This window comes from Heterodontus francisci, chromosome 17, assembly GCF_036365525.1.
Source record: "Heterodontus francisci isolate sHetFra1 chromosome 17, sHetFra1.hap1, whole genome shotgun sequence".
NCBI classification, from domain to species: Eukaryota; Metazoa; Chordata; class Chondrichthyes; order Heterodontiformes; family Heterodontidae; genus Heterodontus; species Heterodontus francisci.
The window spans coordinates 68,791,926-68,809,857 of NC_090387.1; the positions used below are offsets into that span (position 1 = coordinate 68,791,926).

A 17,932-nucleotide genomic window follows, 5' to 3' on the forward strand; every position below is an offset into this window, starting at 1 on the left:
TTGAGTTCAGTTTTAACGACACCATGTATGCCTGAATAGATGGTGGTGCCATGGGATCTCCTCTAGGCCCAGCTCTCACAGACATCTTTGTTGGGTTCCACGAGAAACCTGTCTTTGATTAAATGACACCTAACCTCCTACCTCTTGCATATTTCTGATATGTAGATGATATGTTTGCTACATTTGAATCTGCAGCTGCATGCAATAATTTCCTTATACATCTTAATGGGCTCCATCCTGTGCTCAAATTCACCTTTGAAATGGAACAGTCAAATGAGCTCCCTTTCCTTGAACTACTAGTTAAGAAATCTGTTAAGGGGCTCTCTATCACCGCATACCGCAAACCTACCTTCACTGGTCAATACTGGTTGGGATTCCTACAGTTCCACTCGCTATAAGATTGACCTTATCGGCAACCTTGTAAATAGGGCCCGAGCCACTTGGTCACCACGCAAGCTTAATGCTGAAATTGGGGGAATCAAAGACATCCTGTATGACAATGGCTACCCTGATCAGATCATTTCTCGTTGCATATCGCGCAAACTTATGACTGGACCTAAGGCTGTCTTTTTTGGCCCTGAAAACTGCCCAGTCTACCTCAAATTACCCTGGAAGGGTAATGTATCCCAAAAATTTGAACAACAGGTAAGTTAGCAGTTTCACGCTGCAACTATGCAGTAGCAACGTGTGTGTTCGCCACTAACAGGATGCTGCCGTCAAGCTAAAAAGACATCCTGTCCATCACACAAATGAGTAATGTGAAATATGAATTTCAATGCCAATAAGATGCTAGGTATGTAGGCCGTATGTCCCAAAGACTGGCGGATCATATCAAACAACATGTCCCTTCTGCTGTTCGCAACGGGTAAGATATGGGTCGCACCCAACCAGCCTGTGCTTGCAAAACTCAAAACACAGTGTCCAACATTAGATGTGATTCTGCGATTGGACAACATTTGCTAAATAATCCAATGTGTTAAGAATTATGCTGACAACCAATTTATCAGTCGGGCTTGCATTGTGGCCCATTTGCGCATACTGGAAGCTACGTATATTAATACACAGGGCGCTTTCTTTGCAGACAGAAAGAATACGTACAAACATTGTGCCTGTTTCAGCCAAACAAAATAAATGTCAGCCATTCGCTGGTTCATTCCTCAGGGCAATGCCTCGACCAGAGTCAAGCTGCCGAGTTTAAATTTCAAACAAAGCTTGGCAGTTAACAGTCAGTCACTGAAAAACCGGTGCATGCTCCATGGCAACTCCTCATCCAATCAGCACTCTCATCTCATGCAATAGAAGTTCTTTTCCCTTATCTTGGTTGTCCTTGCAATTGCCCTGATGAGCGCAAGACGAATAGCTTCAACAACATGTCTCTATTTAACCATCTCCGGTTTCCCTTTTAAGCACTTTACAAAATTATTCTAACCTAATTCCTCTCTCGAGTCTGTGCATATTTTTTTCTCCAACTCTTCTCCTTTCCCTTTATTTTAAATGTAGTTAATCTTTCCTTTTCTGCATTTTAGATTAGATTAGATTAGAGATACAGCACTGAAACAGGCCCTTCGGCCCACTGAGTCTGTGCCGACCATCAACCACCCATTTATACTAATCCTACACTAATCCCAGATTCCTACCAAACATCCCCACCTGTCCCTATATTTCCCTACCACCTACCTATACTAGTGACAATTTATAATGGTCAATTTACCTACCAACCTGCAAGTCTTTTGGCTTGTGGGAGGAAACCGGAGCACCCGGAGAAAACCCATGCAGACACAGGGAGAACTTGCAAACTCCACACAGGCAGTACCCAGAATCGAACCCGGGTCGCTGGAGCTGTGAGGCTGCAGTGCTAACCACTGCGCCACTGTGCCGCCCATAATTTTATAAAGGATTCAAAAGAAATAGTGCTGTTTATACTCGATAGAATCTAAAGTCGGTTCTAGTTCTAAACAGTGCAATACAGAATAGTGCAGTAAAGGAAACAATGTTTCTCGAATGAGCCATCAGGAATTATAGAACAAGTACAGAGATTACACAAGGGTTTTACAAAAAAAAACTTTAGTTATATCAGTCTAAAGTATCTTTCAAGTCTAGATTTTTTTTTGCTGAATTATTTACGACATATAGTATTGACATAATTTTACAATTGTATTTGTTCTATAAATTCTAACTGTTCGGGTTTAACAGATTACTCTATCCATCTCTTTCATAATGACAAATCCTATATATGAACATATAAGAGTGATGACGGAAACGCAACTGGATAATGATACCTTTTAGCATTGGCTGTCACATTTGTCTACAAAACAATAGTGACTTTACTTCATAAATGGTTATGAAGTGCTTTGTAATGTCGAAGACATGAAAGGCACCATATAAACGCGAGTTATTTCTTTCCTTTCGTAGCTATCTATCAGTATATACTGATTATGGCAACAGCACCTATTGTCAGCAAAGTTCACAAATGTCCATGGCAAGTAAGTGGATGAAAACCTGTGCACAAAACATGCTCTACTTAAAGTATTAAAGGAAAACAATATACAACTCAGTGGGAGGGTACATGTGCACTTTCAAAAATGTTAGATGGCAGGTTATGAAGTGAGGATTGCTACTTACAAGGATGATATATGGTGGGCCGACGGACATAAACTAAATGCTGAGACAAATCAACAGCCAGAGTGCAAGTAAGTTGACCGGTTGAAGAGTTGCAAAAAAGCCATCAACATAGGTGCAGTAGTGCTGGTCGGAGGTATAGGTACAGCATTGGATCAGAAACAGGAGAATTTCAGGGTTAATTGGTGGGGGAAGAAAAACTACAAAGGGGCTGCCAATGTGAGGTTTGGTGGAGCCATTTCCAAATTGCTGAGGCAGAATATCGGGTCAGGAATTTTTTTTTCTGGAGGGTGGGGGAGGAAGGAGGTGAGGTGGTTGTTGAGTCATGTTGTCTAGGCATGTAAGCATTATAGCAAGAGTTGATCAGTGTTCAAGTAACGTTAGTATTTTACACTCAAGTTAATGATTTCCACCACCTACAAGCATGATGTCATTAAATATTTTGCCACTCACCATTTTTAAGTTCTAATACATTATGTATTGTAATAAATATCTTTTGTTTGGGTATTTTTAATTTGTTTTCTTTTTGTTGGATTATATTTATTGGTAAGAGCACAGTGAGAATGTGTCCAGTTTTGGGCACCTTAACACTGGTTTATGAGCTGGTAACACAAGGTCTTAAATCACTAAAAGAATGAAGGGAGACGATTGGAGATTTTTGTTTTATATTCGGTCGGCTGTTAAGACATAGATAGAATGCCCCAAGCTCTGTTGATAATCATGTAGCAATGATGCTACATCCTTGTCTCTTATGCAAGTGGCTCAATACAAAGTCAAAATTGGGTCAAAACCTGAAGATTGCCCACAGCAGTACATATTATAAAAATGGCAGATAAGGTTCTAAGACAGAACTCTTGTAATTTTTGACATGATCTGAACCCTTCATTCAGATTACTGCTCTGTAATTCCAATAAACCTTTTGACAAAGCAAAAACTGCATCTGTGAATTACACTTTCCAAAAAACATTAGTTGAAGAAAATGAAAAATATGCCACCTTTGTAATCGATTGATGAAAATCTGTATTCCAGTGGTGAAATCAGTCATAAAACTGACTGCCATAAAAAGGAGCCATTTTGTTAAAGTTCAAAAGACTGAACTTGTGGCTCTGTGATCAAAACAGGTCGGCGAAATCCAAAGGCTGCCCAAAACCTAGGCTTGTTTCCAAGTTGATGTTTTTATTAGTACTCAGCCTGATGAAATGGATGAAGTGACAAACGTTACTGAGAAAGGAAAAACTGACGATATCCTTCCAATGTTGATGATCAGAGCTGAATGCAACAGTCCAGAAGTGAGAAGTATGGAAAGAATTTATTTTTAGTATGTATTCCACATGGTTTTCGTGTCCATGTATAATGAAATGAATTTACTTTGCATCTATTTTAAACCTGATGGATTCAATCACATGCCTTTTACCAAAGACAGAACACTAGCAGAATTCCATTTACCTGTATATCAGTGTCCTTGACTGGCTCAAGGGGCTCAAAAGTTGTAGCTGCACTCAGGCTTTCCAGTCGCTGAGAGATGTGAGATATGTCTAATCCTTTAGAACCTAGCAGAATGGACCTATTCAAAACAAAAAGGGAAAAAAACAAACATTCACAACTTACATATCAACAATTATTTCACCATTACATGTTCAGGTACATGGCTATTTTAGGCACTGGCAATTAAGTAACAAGTTTATGTCCCATTTGATGCACAAAATCTTTTCTAATCAAACATGTGAAGAGGACATGCATGTTATAAGTAGCTCATTATGTGTTGTTAAAATAGAATAAAGAGGGTAGTGATAGCACTGCTTTGGCATAACACATTAACATATGAAAAGTGTCAGCCTGTGGCCATGCCCACCCAATTTCAGCTGTACCCACAGCAGAATTTAAATGAAGACAGCTCTCATTTGCTCCTTGACAATGAATTATGGAACAGCACTTACAGAAACCAAGGCACGGGATTGCCTGTCTGCCATCTCAGCAACAGAACGTCACTTGGTACAGACAACCCAGGGGTGAAAAACAGGTTATTTTTAAATAAAAACAAAATATTGCAGATGCTGGAAATCTGAAATAAAAACAAGAAATGCTGGAAATACTCAGCAGGTCTGGCAGCATCTGTGGAGAGAGAAGCAGAGTTAACGTTTCAGGTCAGTGACCCTTCTTCAGAACTGACAAATATTAGAAATGCAAAAGATTTTACGCAAGTAGAGTGGGGGGGTGGGGCAAGAAATAACAAAAGAGGTGTCGACAGGACAAGGTCACAGAGAATAACTGACCAGAAGGTCATGGAACAAAGACAAACGATATGTTAATGGTGTGCTGAAAGACAAAGCGCTAGTACAGAGAGGGTGTGAATAGATTGTAAAGCACAAAGCACGCCAAGGACAAATATTCAAAAAAAAATTTTTTAAACTGTGGGTAGGCACAGTAGAAACAAACTAAACACACTAAAAAACCTAAAATAAAATAACTAAATATTTTTAGGTTATTTTTAAAGTTAGACAAAGATGCATACAAGATAAACCCATGATATAACTCTTCTTTTAAAGTTAAAATTTAACATTCAAATATTTGTTTTCATAAGGTTGTACAATTCAAATAAAACAAACTCATGGATTTGCCCAAGAACCTACGCTAGCTACTTAAGTGAGGACTTTCTCCCAATTTAAGTCATAATACAATTCCTGTTCATGTAGTTTCCTCACATCCATCACATAGCTGAAGTCATACTTTGTCGCAGATACAAATCAATCTGAAGGAGAAAAAGGCTCATCATTGACCTGGAGTCTGACAATTAACAAGCATCTTTCAATCTTCAAATTTCCCTCATCAAAACAAAACTGAACTCTAATTGATCAGGAACGGTATTTACTTAACATTTAGACAATGTAAACTTAAAGGCTCATGTTTCCACCTGAGCAGCAAAATAATGAATTTTTCATTACATGGCATAACATTGTTCTCATATAAACAGCACTTCACCTAACTTGACATGAACGCCACAGAAGATCAACTAGTCATATTTTATACAAATGGACATACTAGTAAAGGTAAGTGGAGTGCTGCTTCCGTCTGTATTGAGAGTACAGTTTTACACAATAGGGAAATATTAAAACATTTATGGTATCTGTTAAACTACAGTAAGAATTACATTCAAACATGATATTCCTCATGAAACTCAGCATTTAAACTCACGCTTTGACATCTGCGGTCTCTTGTGATGTACGAGTCAGTGTCCTGGATCGCAAGACCTCCCCAGCCTGCTGAATCTCCTGCAGGTTTCTTTCTACATGTGGAAGCTCAGACACACCTTCAGTTTCTGCTGCAAGCTGCTCAGCCTGCTGCAGCAGCTCTCCAAAACCTTCCATGTCCATAATACTGCAGAAAGAAACCAAAATTAGACATTTCTTTTTGTTAATGTATATTGAGGCAGCATACACGTAAAAACTTGCATTTACACAGTGCCTTTAAACAGAGAAAAACACCCCAAACAGGCACCGAGCTAAAGGAGGAGACTGAAAATTTCAAAATGGTAAGTGGAGAGGCAGTGGGCTTTAAAGGAGAAAACCTATGTAGCTGAAAGCACTGATGCCTATGATTAATGAAGGAAGGGAGGATGCACAGGAGGCTAGAATAAGAAAGGAGGGTTTGGGGAGGGGAGGCTAAAGGTGATTAGAGATGGGGAGGGGCAAGGTCATAAAATAATATAAGCATGAAAATTAGAATTTGCTGGGTGAGTGTGACCTGGTAGGGAATAGCACATGGGCAGCTGAGCTTCTGAAGAACTGAAGTTAGAGAGGGTAGAGGATGAGAGGCTATCCAGATGATCATTGAAATAGTCAAGTCTGGAAGTGCCAAAGGCATGGATGCGTTTTTGCAGCCAATAGAGTGTGAGGTAATGGTGGTGGCAGGCGAGGTTACTAGAATTAGAATTAGAACATTACAGCGCAGTACAGGCCCTTCGGCCCTCGATGTTGCGCCGACCTGTGAAACCATCTGACCTACACTATTCCATTTTCATCCATATTTATGCCCCTGCCTCCATGAATAAATCCCCCTTTAGGTCCCTAATCAGCCCTACTCCTCCTTTTACCACTCTTTTGCTATTTATATGTCTAAAGAAGACTTTTAAGTTCCCTTTTATGATAGCTGCTAGTCTCCTCTCATACTGCCTCTTTGCTTTTCTTATTTGCTTTTTCACTTCCCGTCTGACCCTTCTATATTCACACTGGTTCTCAACTGTATTATCCACCTGACATCTCATATGCACCCTTTTTCTGCTTCATCTTACTCTCTATCTCTTTCGTCATCCAGGGAGCTCCGTATCTGTTCGTCATAAGAGTCATTTATGGCACTTTGCCTTATCTTTTCCCTTGCGAGAATGTACTTTGACTGAACCTGAACTATCTCCTCTTGAAAGGCAGCCCATTGTTCAGTTAGAGTTTTGCCTGCCAATCTTTGATTCCAATTTATTTGGGCCAGATCCGTCTCACCCCACTGAAGTTGGGCCTCCCTCAATTAATTATTTTTACTCTGGATTGCTTGTCCTTTTCCATAGCCAACCCAAATCTTATGATGCAATGAGCACTGTCCCCTAAATGCTCCCTTACTGCCACTTGATTCATTTGATCTAGCTCATTCCCCTGAACCAGATCTAGCAATGCCTTCTTCCTTGTTGGACTGGAAGCATACTGATGTAGAAAAATCTCCTGAACACACTTTATAAACTCTTGCCCCTCTCTGCCCTTGACACTATTTATATCCCAGTCTATATTAGAATAAAGTCCCCTATTTTAACTGCTCTGTAATTCTTGCACCTCTCTAATTTCCTTGCAAATCTGTTCCTCTATGTCTTTCCCATTAGTTGGTGGCCTATAGAATACACCCAGCAATGTAATGGTACTACTTTTGTTTCTTAGCTCTAACCTGATGGATTCTGTCCTTGACCCCTCTGACATCCTCTCTCTCCAGCACTGTAATGTTCTCCTTAATCAAAACTCCTACCCCTCCTCCTGTCCTTTGTTATGACCAGGTGAGAAAGAGGTCTAGGGTTCCCTTTCTGCCTTCACCTGGTCTTACCATAACAGGGTTTAATTTTAAACACACTATTTTTAGCTCCCCCTTGGTGAATCCCTATTCACCGCTTTCCAATTATAAGGCAAAGAAACCAGCACAAACAGGTTTTCTTAGGTTTAAAGATGAAAAGTTGAAATTTATAAACTTAATCTGAGTTGGAAGTAGGCAATCTTTGTGGAAGATTTAGGGTTGGAGGAAGCCAAGCTCAGGATCAAATAAATCCCCACGGTTTTAAACAGTTCATTTTAGCCCGAGGAAATGGCTGGGCAGGGGACTGGAATCAGTGGCATGTGGTTTGAGGCAAGAGCCAAAGACCAGTCTTCTCACTGTTTAATTTGGAAAAAATTATGGCTCATCAAGACAGAATGTTGGACAAGCATTGGCACAGCTGGATGTCATATATTACAGTGCTGCATAAAATTTTTAAAAATCTTATATACTTCCAGTTCAGAGCACTTAAATAAGGCCTATTAGACCTATAAAGGATAGTGAATGCCATGATGCAGAATATCACAAGTCACAACAGTCACAAGAGTTGCAAGTATTCTTATGGGCAACAATGTCATATTATAAGAAATGGGAGCAGGAGTAGGCCATACAACCCCTCGAGCCTGTTTTGCCATTCAATAAGATTAAGACTGAACTTCTACATCAACTCCACGTTCAATGTCTTTTGAAATTTGGTGATATTCATACCAGTAGAAATCTTCAGTCAGGAATAAGGAAGTATTGCTACAATTGTACAGGGTTTTGGTGAGACCACATCTGGAATACTGTGTGCAGTTTTGGTCTCCACATTTAAGAAAGGATATACTTACATTGGAGGCGGTGCAGCAAAGGTTCACTAGATTGGTGCCTGGAATGAGAGGGCTGTCCTAAGATGAGAGACTAAGTAAATTGGACCTGTATTCTCTGGAGTTTAGAAGAAAGACTTATCTTATTGAAACATACAGATTCTAATGGGGCTGGATAGGGTACACACAGATTATTTCCACTGGTCGGAGAATGTAAAACATGAGGGCACCGTCTCAGGATAAAGGGCTGATCATTTAGGACTGATATGAGGAGAAATTACTTCACTCAAAGGGTTGTGAATCTTTGGAATTCTCTACCCCAGGGGGTTGTGGATGCTCCATCGTTGAAAACATTTAAGACTGGGATAGACAGATTTTTGGTCTCTCAGGAAATCAAGGGATATGTCGAGCGGGCAGGAAAGTGAAGTTGATACCCAAGGTCAGCCATGATCGTATTGAATGGTGGAGCAGGCTCAATGAGCCATACGATCTACTCCTGCTCCTATTTTTTGTGTTCTTATTGTTTTGTGCCTAGAACGTGATATTACTTGCAAATGAATTCTACGAACATACTAATTAGGAGCAGCACATTCAGTCCCTTTGAGCCTGGTCAGCCATTTAATAAGATCATGGCTGATCTGATTGTGGCTTCAACTCCACTTTCTGCCTACCCCCGATACCCTTTGACTCTCATTAATCAAGAATTTATCTACCTCTGCCTTAAAACTATTCAATGACCCTGCCTCCACCGGTCTCAGGGGAAGAGAGTTCCAAAGACTCTCAACCCTCAGAAAAAATTTCTCCTCATCTCCGTCTTAAATGGGCGACCCCTTATTTTTAAACTTTGTCTTCTAGTTCTAGTCTCTCCCACAAGGGGAAACATCCTTTCAGCATCTTCCCTCTTAAGTCCCCTCAGGATCTTATATGTTTCAATAAGATCGCTTCTCACTCTTCTAAACTAATACAGACCCAACCTTTCTTCATAAGATAACCGCGCCCCCCACCCCCTCACAATCCCAGGTATCAGTCAAGTGAACCTTCTCTAAACTGCCTCCAACACATTTATATCCTTTCCTAAATAAGGAAACCAAAATCGTACAGAGCACTCCAGATGTGGTCTCACCAATACCCTATACTACAGTATCAAAGCATCCCTACTTTTATATTCCATTCCCCTTGCAATAAACGACAATATTCCATTTGCCTTCCTAATCACTTGTTGCATCTACATACCAACCTTTTGTGATTCATGTACCAGGACACCCAGATTGCTCTGTACCTCAGAATTCTGCAATCTCTCTCTACTTAAATAATATGCTGCTTTACTATTCTTCCTGCCAAAGTGGATAGGTTCAGATTTTCCCACATTATACTCCATTTGCCAATTTTTTTCCCCACTCACTTAACCCATCTATATCCCTTTGCAGACTCCTTATGTCCTCTTCACAACTTACTTTCCTACCTATCTTTGTGTCATCAACAAAGTTAGTAACCATACATTCCATCCCTTCATCCAAGTCATTGACATAAATTGTAAATACTGTAATTATAATTCTGCAGATAGGTTAAATACATTACCATCTTGCAGTTTTTTCTAGCGTCCGTAACAACCTGAATAGCCTGTAATTGCTCCTCCTTTGAATAAACACCCTTCAATTTAATATCCCATTAAACACTTGCTACTCCTTTTGAGCCAAGTTGCGATCTGCTGAAATCTATAGTGAAAATATAAAGTATGAAAACTCTCCCTCCTCTTAACAGGAAATCATGCAATCCCATTTTATACCTATGGTCCCACAACACTACAGTCTGTACCAATAAGAAACCATAGATCCAATTATGTGCACTAAAACCTAAATAGTAAGAACAGGTGTACTTGCTTTCATCTAATTTGTGTGACTGCCCCAGGTGTCTTTTAAACTGAAGCAACATTGAGTTGAAGGTCATTTTAAATACATCATGGTAGCTACAATTTACTACCAAATCATACACATCCATTCACATGAATATAATGTTTCACATTTTTCACTACTAAATATGTTGAAAGGATTATATCAGGTACTATCAACCCCCTCCTCCCCTATATGCAATACTGTTTGTAGGATCTGTGTAAAATGTAAGCAAGTGTGAAGCTTCTGTGCTAATGCAAGGGCAGAGCATTTGTAGCAGTTTTCCAGGCAACATCTTCAAATTCTTGAACTTGTGATTTTGAATTGCTACATTTCATGCTGAATGATCCACTCAGTAATCGTATCAGCCAAAAGTTTCTCCACAGGAAATTAAAAAGCTCTAATTGCACTGAATGTGCATAATGAAAAGGCCAGGTTAAAGGTAGTCTGCCTCAAAATGTTTATTCACCAACTAAAAAAAAAATGTTGAGAAACCTACTTATGGTGCCTGCCTTGGTGAAAGAGTGACAAAGACATGGCATTTCAAACTTAATTAGTTTCATATGAAAAGTAAAACTAAGTATTTCTTTTTTTTTAAATGAATACTCTGGAATAAGGCAATTTGCACCATTTCTTGGACAACTATTAAAGAATTTTTAGGCCAACTCAGGTTTTCAAACTAGCCACTGATTCCATACTTTGAAGTGGGATGGGATACAGTATCTTAAGCAGTTGAAAGCACAACCGTCAGCCTTCATTTGCCAACTTCCAGTGTCACCAAAGATGATATCGCTGTTCCATTATGCAATGCACGGTGTGAAAGATGGCGTCATTACAATCAATCTGCTCGACAAAGCTTCCAAGTGAATTGTGACTAGTATACAGGATATAAATATTAAAAATATAAAGGGAACGTCAGTCCAGGCTCTACAATGTATTTTAAACGTGTTACTGCTTGGCTTTACTGCTGGTTGTAAGAGAATAGTCCACAGGAACAGGTTCAAAAAGGGCAGGAAAGAGTAAAGGTAAAAGCAAAATACTGCAGATGCTGGAAATCTGAAATAAAAACAAAGTAAAAATAGAAACAAACATCAACTCTGTTTCTCTCTCCACAGATGCTGCCAGACCTGCTGAGTATTTCCAGCACTTCGTTTTTATTTCAGGAAAATCCAAACTCTGGTGCGTGCCCAAGAAATCTCAAAGTAAATGCCAGCTAGTGGCTGCATTCTGTGTGGATTTCTTTTGCCCATGTCGTTGGAACATTGCAATCTATTTATCTAGCCTAAGTGATCCCCTCACCTAGTATGTCTCAAACCTTTGTGTGATAACCCCACAGCAGTGTTTCCCCAGGGGTCCATATTAAGATCGTTGCTCTTCTTCAAATATATTAATGACCTGGACTTGGATAAACAGGATACAATTTCAAAATTTGATGACAAAAAACTAGTCAAAAATATAGTAAATAAGCTCTGAAATGCAGTAAACAATGTTGAGGACAGTAACAGACTTCAGCAGGAAATAGGCAGACTAAAGTGGACAGATACATGGCAGATGAAATTTAACGCAGGAAAGTGTGAAGCGATACATCTTTGTTGGGAAGAATAAGCAATATAAACTAAATGGTACAATTTTAAAGGGGTGCAGAAACAGATACCTGGGGGTGTATGCATACAAATCCTTGAAGCTGACAGGACAAGTTGAGAAGGCTGCTAAAAAAGCATCTGGAATCCTTGGCTTTATTAAAAGCAGCAAAAGTACAAAACAAGGTAGTTATGCTAAACCTGTATAGATCACTGGTTAGGCTTCCGCTGGAGTAGTGTGTTCGATTCTGGGAAAACTTCAGGAAAGATGTCAGGGTCAGAAAGGATGTTAATTTTATTTAAGTGGTGGGCATTAATTGAGGACATATCTGTGCAATATGCACATACTAATATATGACCGAGGCTGGAGGAGTGCAGTCTCTTTCTCTAGCTCCACTTCTCCACGGGTCATAACATATATTTAAATGATTTACTCAGTTATTGATACGGCCCATTATATACTCTATTTTTATTTCAGAATAAAATCCACCAACCAGGTTTCTTTAATAAACAAAATTATTAATTATAAAAGACTTATTCAATAAAGATGCAAAGCATTAACACGCAGATAGAAATATGAAAGTTCCCTTCTAAATTAGCCCAATACATACATACACCCTGGTTAAAGAAAAAAAAAGTTTTCTCTGCAGAGATCGCTTTACAAAAAAAGACTTACAAAAAAAATTTTGGCCAAATACTTGTTAATTCTTGAAGGAAAAGACGACATGGTATGTTCCCAGTCCTTTATTCTGGTGTCCAAATACACAGTCAGTTGTCACTGGGATCACTTTGGAGCTGTTCTGTTCAGACGACACCAAGGATTAGTCTGGCAGGCTTTCCAGAAGAAATGTGGCATCAGTTTCGCTATTTCTCACACTGGATTCTCAGTTTCTCAGAGATGGAAAAGAATGAGCTGGTGTCTTCTCTCTTAGCAGGCTTACCCGCAAATTACTCAAAACAATATCCAAAACGAAACCATCTCTTGACCACCATAAATCTTGATATGTCACTTCTCTGTAAACAAGTAGTCACCAAGGATCCTGCTGTTTACTCAGCTTAAGGCATGTGACATCCAGTAAAGGGTTTGTGAAACAAAATTTCAAGTCCTTCCAGTGACCTTTTTAAAAAATAAAAAGGTCCAGCATTTATAGAATCTCTTCAGTCTTTCAAATGAATCTATTTCCACAATTTTTAAACACGAGTCCTCAAAAAAAATATCTTCTTCTTAGGCAGTCCCTCAGGAACGACGATGACTTTCTTCCATTCCAGAGTTGTGGGTCCTTAGGTGACTGAATATTTCAAGTCTGGATCTGCACACACTGCCACAGGTGGGGCAGGTGGTGTTTGGTGAGGTGAGTGGATGGAATGCTTGAATTTCCAAAGGTTCCTTCTGCTGTTTGCGCTTGGTCACAGTCTGGGTATGTCGACGTTGTTCGAACTGGCTGGCACGGTCGCAGATGCTTCTGCTCCATTTTGGCTGTCTCGAGCAGGAGATTCCCTCGAATCAGTGGAGATGTCACATTTTTTCAGGGAGGCTTTAAGGACATCTTTGCAGCATTTCCTCTGCCCTCCTGGTAGCCTCTTGTCGTGATGGAGCTCGGAGTAGATATCTTGTTTTGGGAGTCTTGTGTCAGGCATGCAGACGATGTAGCCCACCCAACGTAACTGACTAGCCACGACCAGTGTCTCGATATGGAGCGTGCTGGCCTGAGAGAGGACACTGATATTGAAGCACCTGTCCTGCCACTGAATTTGCAGGATCTTGCGGAGGCACCTACGTCGTCTCTAGTCCAGAACCAAGGTCACCCAACCTCTGTCATTGAACTGCAGTACATAAGAACAAAAGAAATAGGAGCAGTGATAGGCAATTCAGCCCTTCGAGCCTGCTCCGCCATTCAATACAATCATGGCTGATCTCATCTTGGCCTCAACTCCACTTTCCTGCCCGTTCTCCATAACCCGCTGACGACGCTTGCGTGTGCGCACACTCAGAAGGGGAAAAAATTACAGGGCTGTGAGGAAAGAGCAGAAGAGTGGGAATAATTGGATAGTGCTACCAAGCAACCAGCACAGGCACACTGAGTCGAATGGCCTCCTTCTCTATGATGCTATGAACTCCTTGCCTGAGCTTCCAAAAGGCAATGTTAGCTATGAAACTGAAAACAGTCCTATTGTTCCAGAAAATGTTTTCTCTAGCATGCAACAGAAATAGCATGCGCTTACATCAAAAACATTGAAATGGAATGACAGCTGGGATCATTTAAGGAACCCTGGTTAGAAAACATGTCTTAAACTTCATTGTGCTTTGGCCTGGACAAATTCAAATGTGAAGTTTGATATAATCACCATTGTGCAAAATCTATACAAATCCTACACTTGCATACTGCCTACCCGCTGGTGCTTCCAGTTTTACAATGTAGCTATAGATTCTATAACATCCGAACATACGAATTAGGAGCAGGAGTAGGCCACTCTACCCCTCAAGCCTGTTCTGCCGTTCAAGGCTGAACTGATAACTCCGCATTTCCACATACCCCCGATAACCTTCCACCCCTTTGCTTATCAAGAATCTATCTACCTCTGCCTTAAAAATACTCAAAGACTCTGCTTCCACCGCCTTTTGAGGAAGAGAATTCCAAAGACTCACGACCCTCAGAGAAACAATTTCTCCTCATCTCTCTTAAATGGGCGAACCCTTATTTTTAAACAGTGACCCCTAGTTTGAGATTCTCCCACAAAGGGAAGCATCCTTTCCACATCCATCCTGTCAGGAACCCTCAGGATCGTATATGTTTCAATCAAGTCGCCTCTTACTCTTCTAAATTCCAGCGGATACAAGCCTAGTCTGTCCAGTCTTTCCTCGTAAGACAGCCCACCCATTCCAGGTATTAGTCTAGTAAACCTCTGTACTACCTCCAATGCAGTTACATCCTTCCTTAAATAAAGAGACCAGTACTGTACACAGTACTCCAGATGTGGTCTCACCAATGCCCTGTATAGCTGAAGCATAACCTCCCTACTTTTGTACTCAATTCCCCTCGCGATAAACAACAACATTCTATTAGCTTTCCTAATTACGTGTTGTACCTGCATACTAACCTTTTGCTATTCATGCACTTCAACACCCAGATCCCTCTGCATCTCAGAGCTGTGCAGTCTCTCACCATTTAGATAATATGCTTCTTTTTTATTCTCCCTGCCAAAGTGAACAATTTTACACTTTCCCACAATATACTCCATTTGTCAAGTCTTTGCCCACTCACTTAACCTATCTATATCCCTTTGTAGCCTCATGTCCTCTTGACAAGTTACTTTCCTACCTATCTTTGTGCCATCAGCAAATTTAGCAAACCATACCTTCAGTCCCTTCATCTAAGTCATTTGTATAAATTGTAAAAAGTTGAGGCCCCAACACAGATCCCTGTGGCACACCACTCGTTACATCTGGTCAACCAGAAAATGACCCATTTATGCCTACTGTTTCCTGTTAACTAACCAATCTTCTATCCATGCCAATATGTTACCCCCTACACCATGAGCTTTTATTTTCTGCAATAACCTTTGATGTGGCACCTTATCAAATGCCTTCTGGAAATCTAAGTACAATACATCCACCGGTTCCCCTTTATCCACAGCACATGCAACTCCCTCAAAGAACTCCAACAAACCGGTTAAACATGATTTCCCTTTTACAAAACCATGTTGACATGAATAAAAGGCAACTAAAATATAAAAATGCAATTCACAACACAGCAGCACTTGATCAGAACATGTAGCACAGGAGTTTTTGAATAAGCAGTTATAATGAAGATTTTTTTTAATTGGTTCGGGTATCCACTCCTCTTATTATATGTAGAATATAAACTAGCAATGAGAACTCCTGAGGTCTCATTTTCATGCATTAACATATGGATTCAAAGTACCACTATTATTGATCTTAACTCATGCCCTCGAACCCATACAAACCATACCACTCAGCATTCTTGATCAATTTGCCCAGCAAGCACAATACTAGAGGTAAAATGGATTTATGGCTACTTAAAGCTGAAACGTCTTTCTTCAGACACCACTTTTTTTTTTAAAAAAGGTAAAAATAACATGTAGAAAACCAAAACAATCTCATTGATGAGATTCAGTTCAATCACTAAACCAATAAAAAAAAATGCAATGGACTGGAGGCAACTAGCAATGAACGAGAGAAAGGATCATTCAGAAAGCTATACACCCACTCTACAATAATCACTTATGTAATCTCAACATTTATTCACAGTGGGCCATTCTTAGAAAAGTATAGTACTGAAAACAAACCTGTTGTTTTTCAATTTCTTTCCTAAAGTAGCTGTATTTCACACCACTGAAATGTAAGAAAATCAGGCTTGCAAAGAATGAATTTGTATTTACACAATGCCTTATCGCACATCTCAGAAACATCCCAAAATGCTTCACAATAAATTACTTTGAAGTGCAGTTACTATTACATAGCGGAATAAAAGTAGTCTGCAGTGTGTTAAAAGGAGTGCAGATGACACAAAACCTTGAACAATGCAGAGCACCCCAAATGTATTTCTAAACCATACAAACCAGTGTAGTCCCAGGTTCAATCTCTGTTCAATGCTGAGTTATTAAATATCATCTAGGGAAATAACTGGATGCTACAATTAATCTGATGGTAGGAAAGGAAGATGAAACAAAATAAGATCAGCCACAGCTCTTGCACCCAATACCACAGACTGACCTTTGCTGGAAATGTATATGTGGATAATCAGCCAGGTGAAAACAGGATCAGAACCAGGCTTGGCTGTTACTAAATTCCGAGTCAAACAGTCAATGAAGATTCGGTCAATTTTACACATGAAACATAGTAATTTGGGTGAAGTCCCAGATGCAAGCACCCATGGAACTATGCCACAATATGAATCAGCAGCCTCAGAACAGGAACAGAGAAAATTGCATGTGTTTGGAGGGTGGCAGGTTGAGCGGTAGGGGTGAAATCTCAAAAGCAAAGCTTGAACTATTTAACATCTTTTTAATCCACAATTTGTTACATCTTTCAAATAAACTCTTGTTGCTGTTGCTCTTTGTACAGGACAAAGCCTTGCCGGTTACAGTACTTCAGATGCATGTCCAGGTACCTTTTAAAAGAATTGAGGGTTTCTGCCTCCACCACCGTTCCTGGCAGTGAATTCCAGACACCCACCACCTCTGGGTGAAAAAGTTTTCCTCATGTCCCCTTTAATCCTTCTACCAATAACCTTAAATCTGTGCCCCCTGGTAATTGACCTCTCCGCTAAGGGAAACAGGTCTTTCCTGTCTACTCTATCTAGGCCCCTCATAATTTTGTACACCTCTGTTAAGTCAACCCTCAGCCTCCTCTGTTCTAAGGAAAACAACCCTAGCGGATCCAATCTCTCCTCATAGCTGCAACTTTCAAGCCCTGGCAACATTCTTGTAAATCTCCTCTGTACACTTTCCAGAGCAATTATGTTCTTTCTGTAATGCGGTGACCAGAACTGTAAGCAATACGCCAACTGTGGCCTAACCAACGTTTTATACTGTTTCAGCACAATATCCCTGCTTCTGAATTCTATACCTTGGCTAATAAAGGAAAGCATTCCATATGCCTTCTTCACCACTCTCCCTGTCCTGCCACCTTCAGGGACCTGTGGACATGCACTCCAAGGTCACTCACTTCTTCTACCACTTTCAATATCCTCCTGTTTATTGTGTATTCCCTCACTTTATTTGCCCTCCCCAAATGCATTACCTCACAGTTATCTGGATTGAATTCCATTTGCCACTTTTCCGCCCATTCAAACAAACCATTGATATCTTTCTTGAGTCTACGGCTATCCTCTTCACTATCAACTACAGGGCCAATTTTTGTGTTGTCAGCAAATTTCCCAATCATGCCTCCTACATTCAAGTCCAAAACATCAACACTGAGCCCTGTGGAAAGCCACTGGAAACAGCTTTCCAT

General features: G+C 40.1%; 1 protein-coding gene across 2 annotated transcripts in view; it reads right to left on the reverse strand.

Annotated features, from left to right (window-relative positions):
* nup93 (nucleoporin 93) overlaps nt 1-17,932 on the reverse strand; it is a 138,014-nt gene that overhangs the window by 97,791 nt on the left and 22,291 nt on the right. For both annotated transcript variants that reach the window (XM_068049604.1, XM_068049605.1), the window contains exons 2-3: nt 5,812-5,994; nt 4,066-4,183 (exon numbers count right to left, since the gene is read on the reverse strand). In XM_068049604.1, coding sequence (XP_067905705.1) covers nt 4,066-4,183; nt 5,812-5,990 — 297 coding nt within the window. In that variant the 5' untranslated portion in view covers nt 5,991-5,994. The remainder of the gene's footprint in view (nt 1-4,065; nt 4,184-5,811; nt 5,995-17,932) is intronic.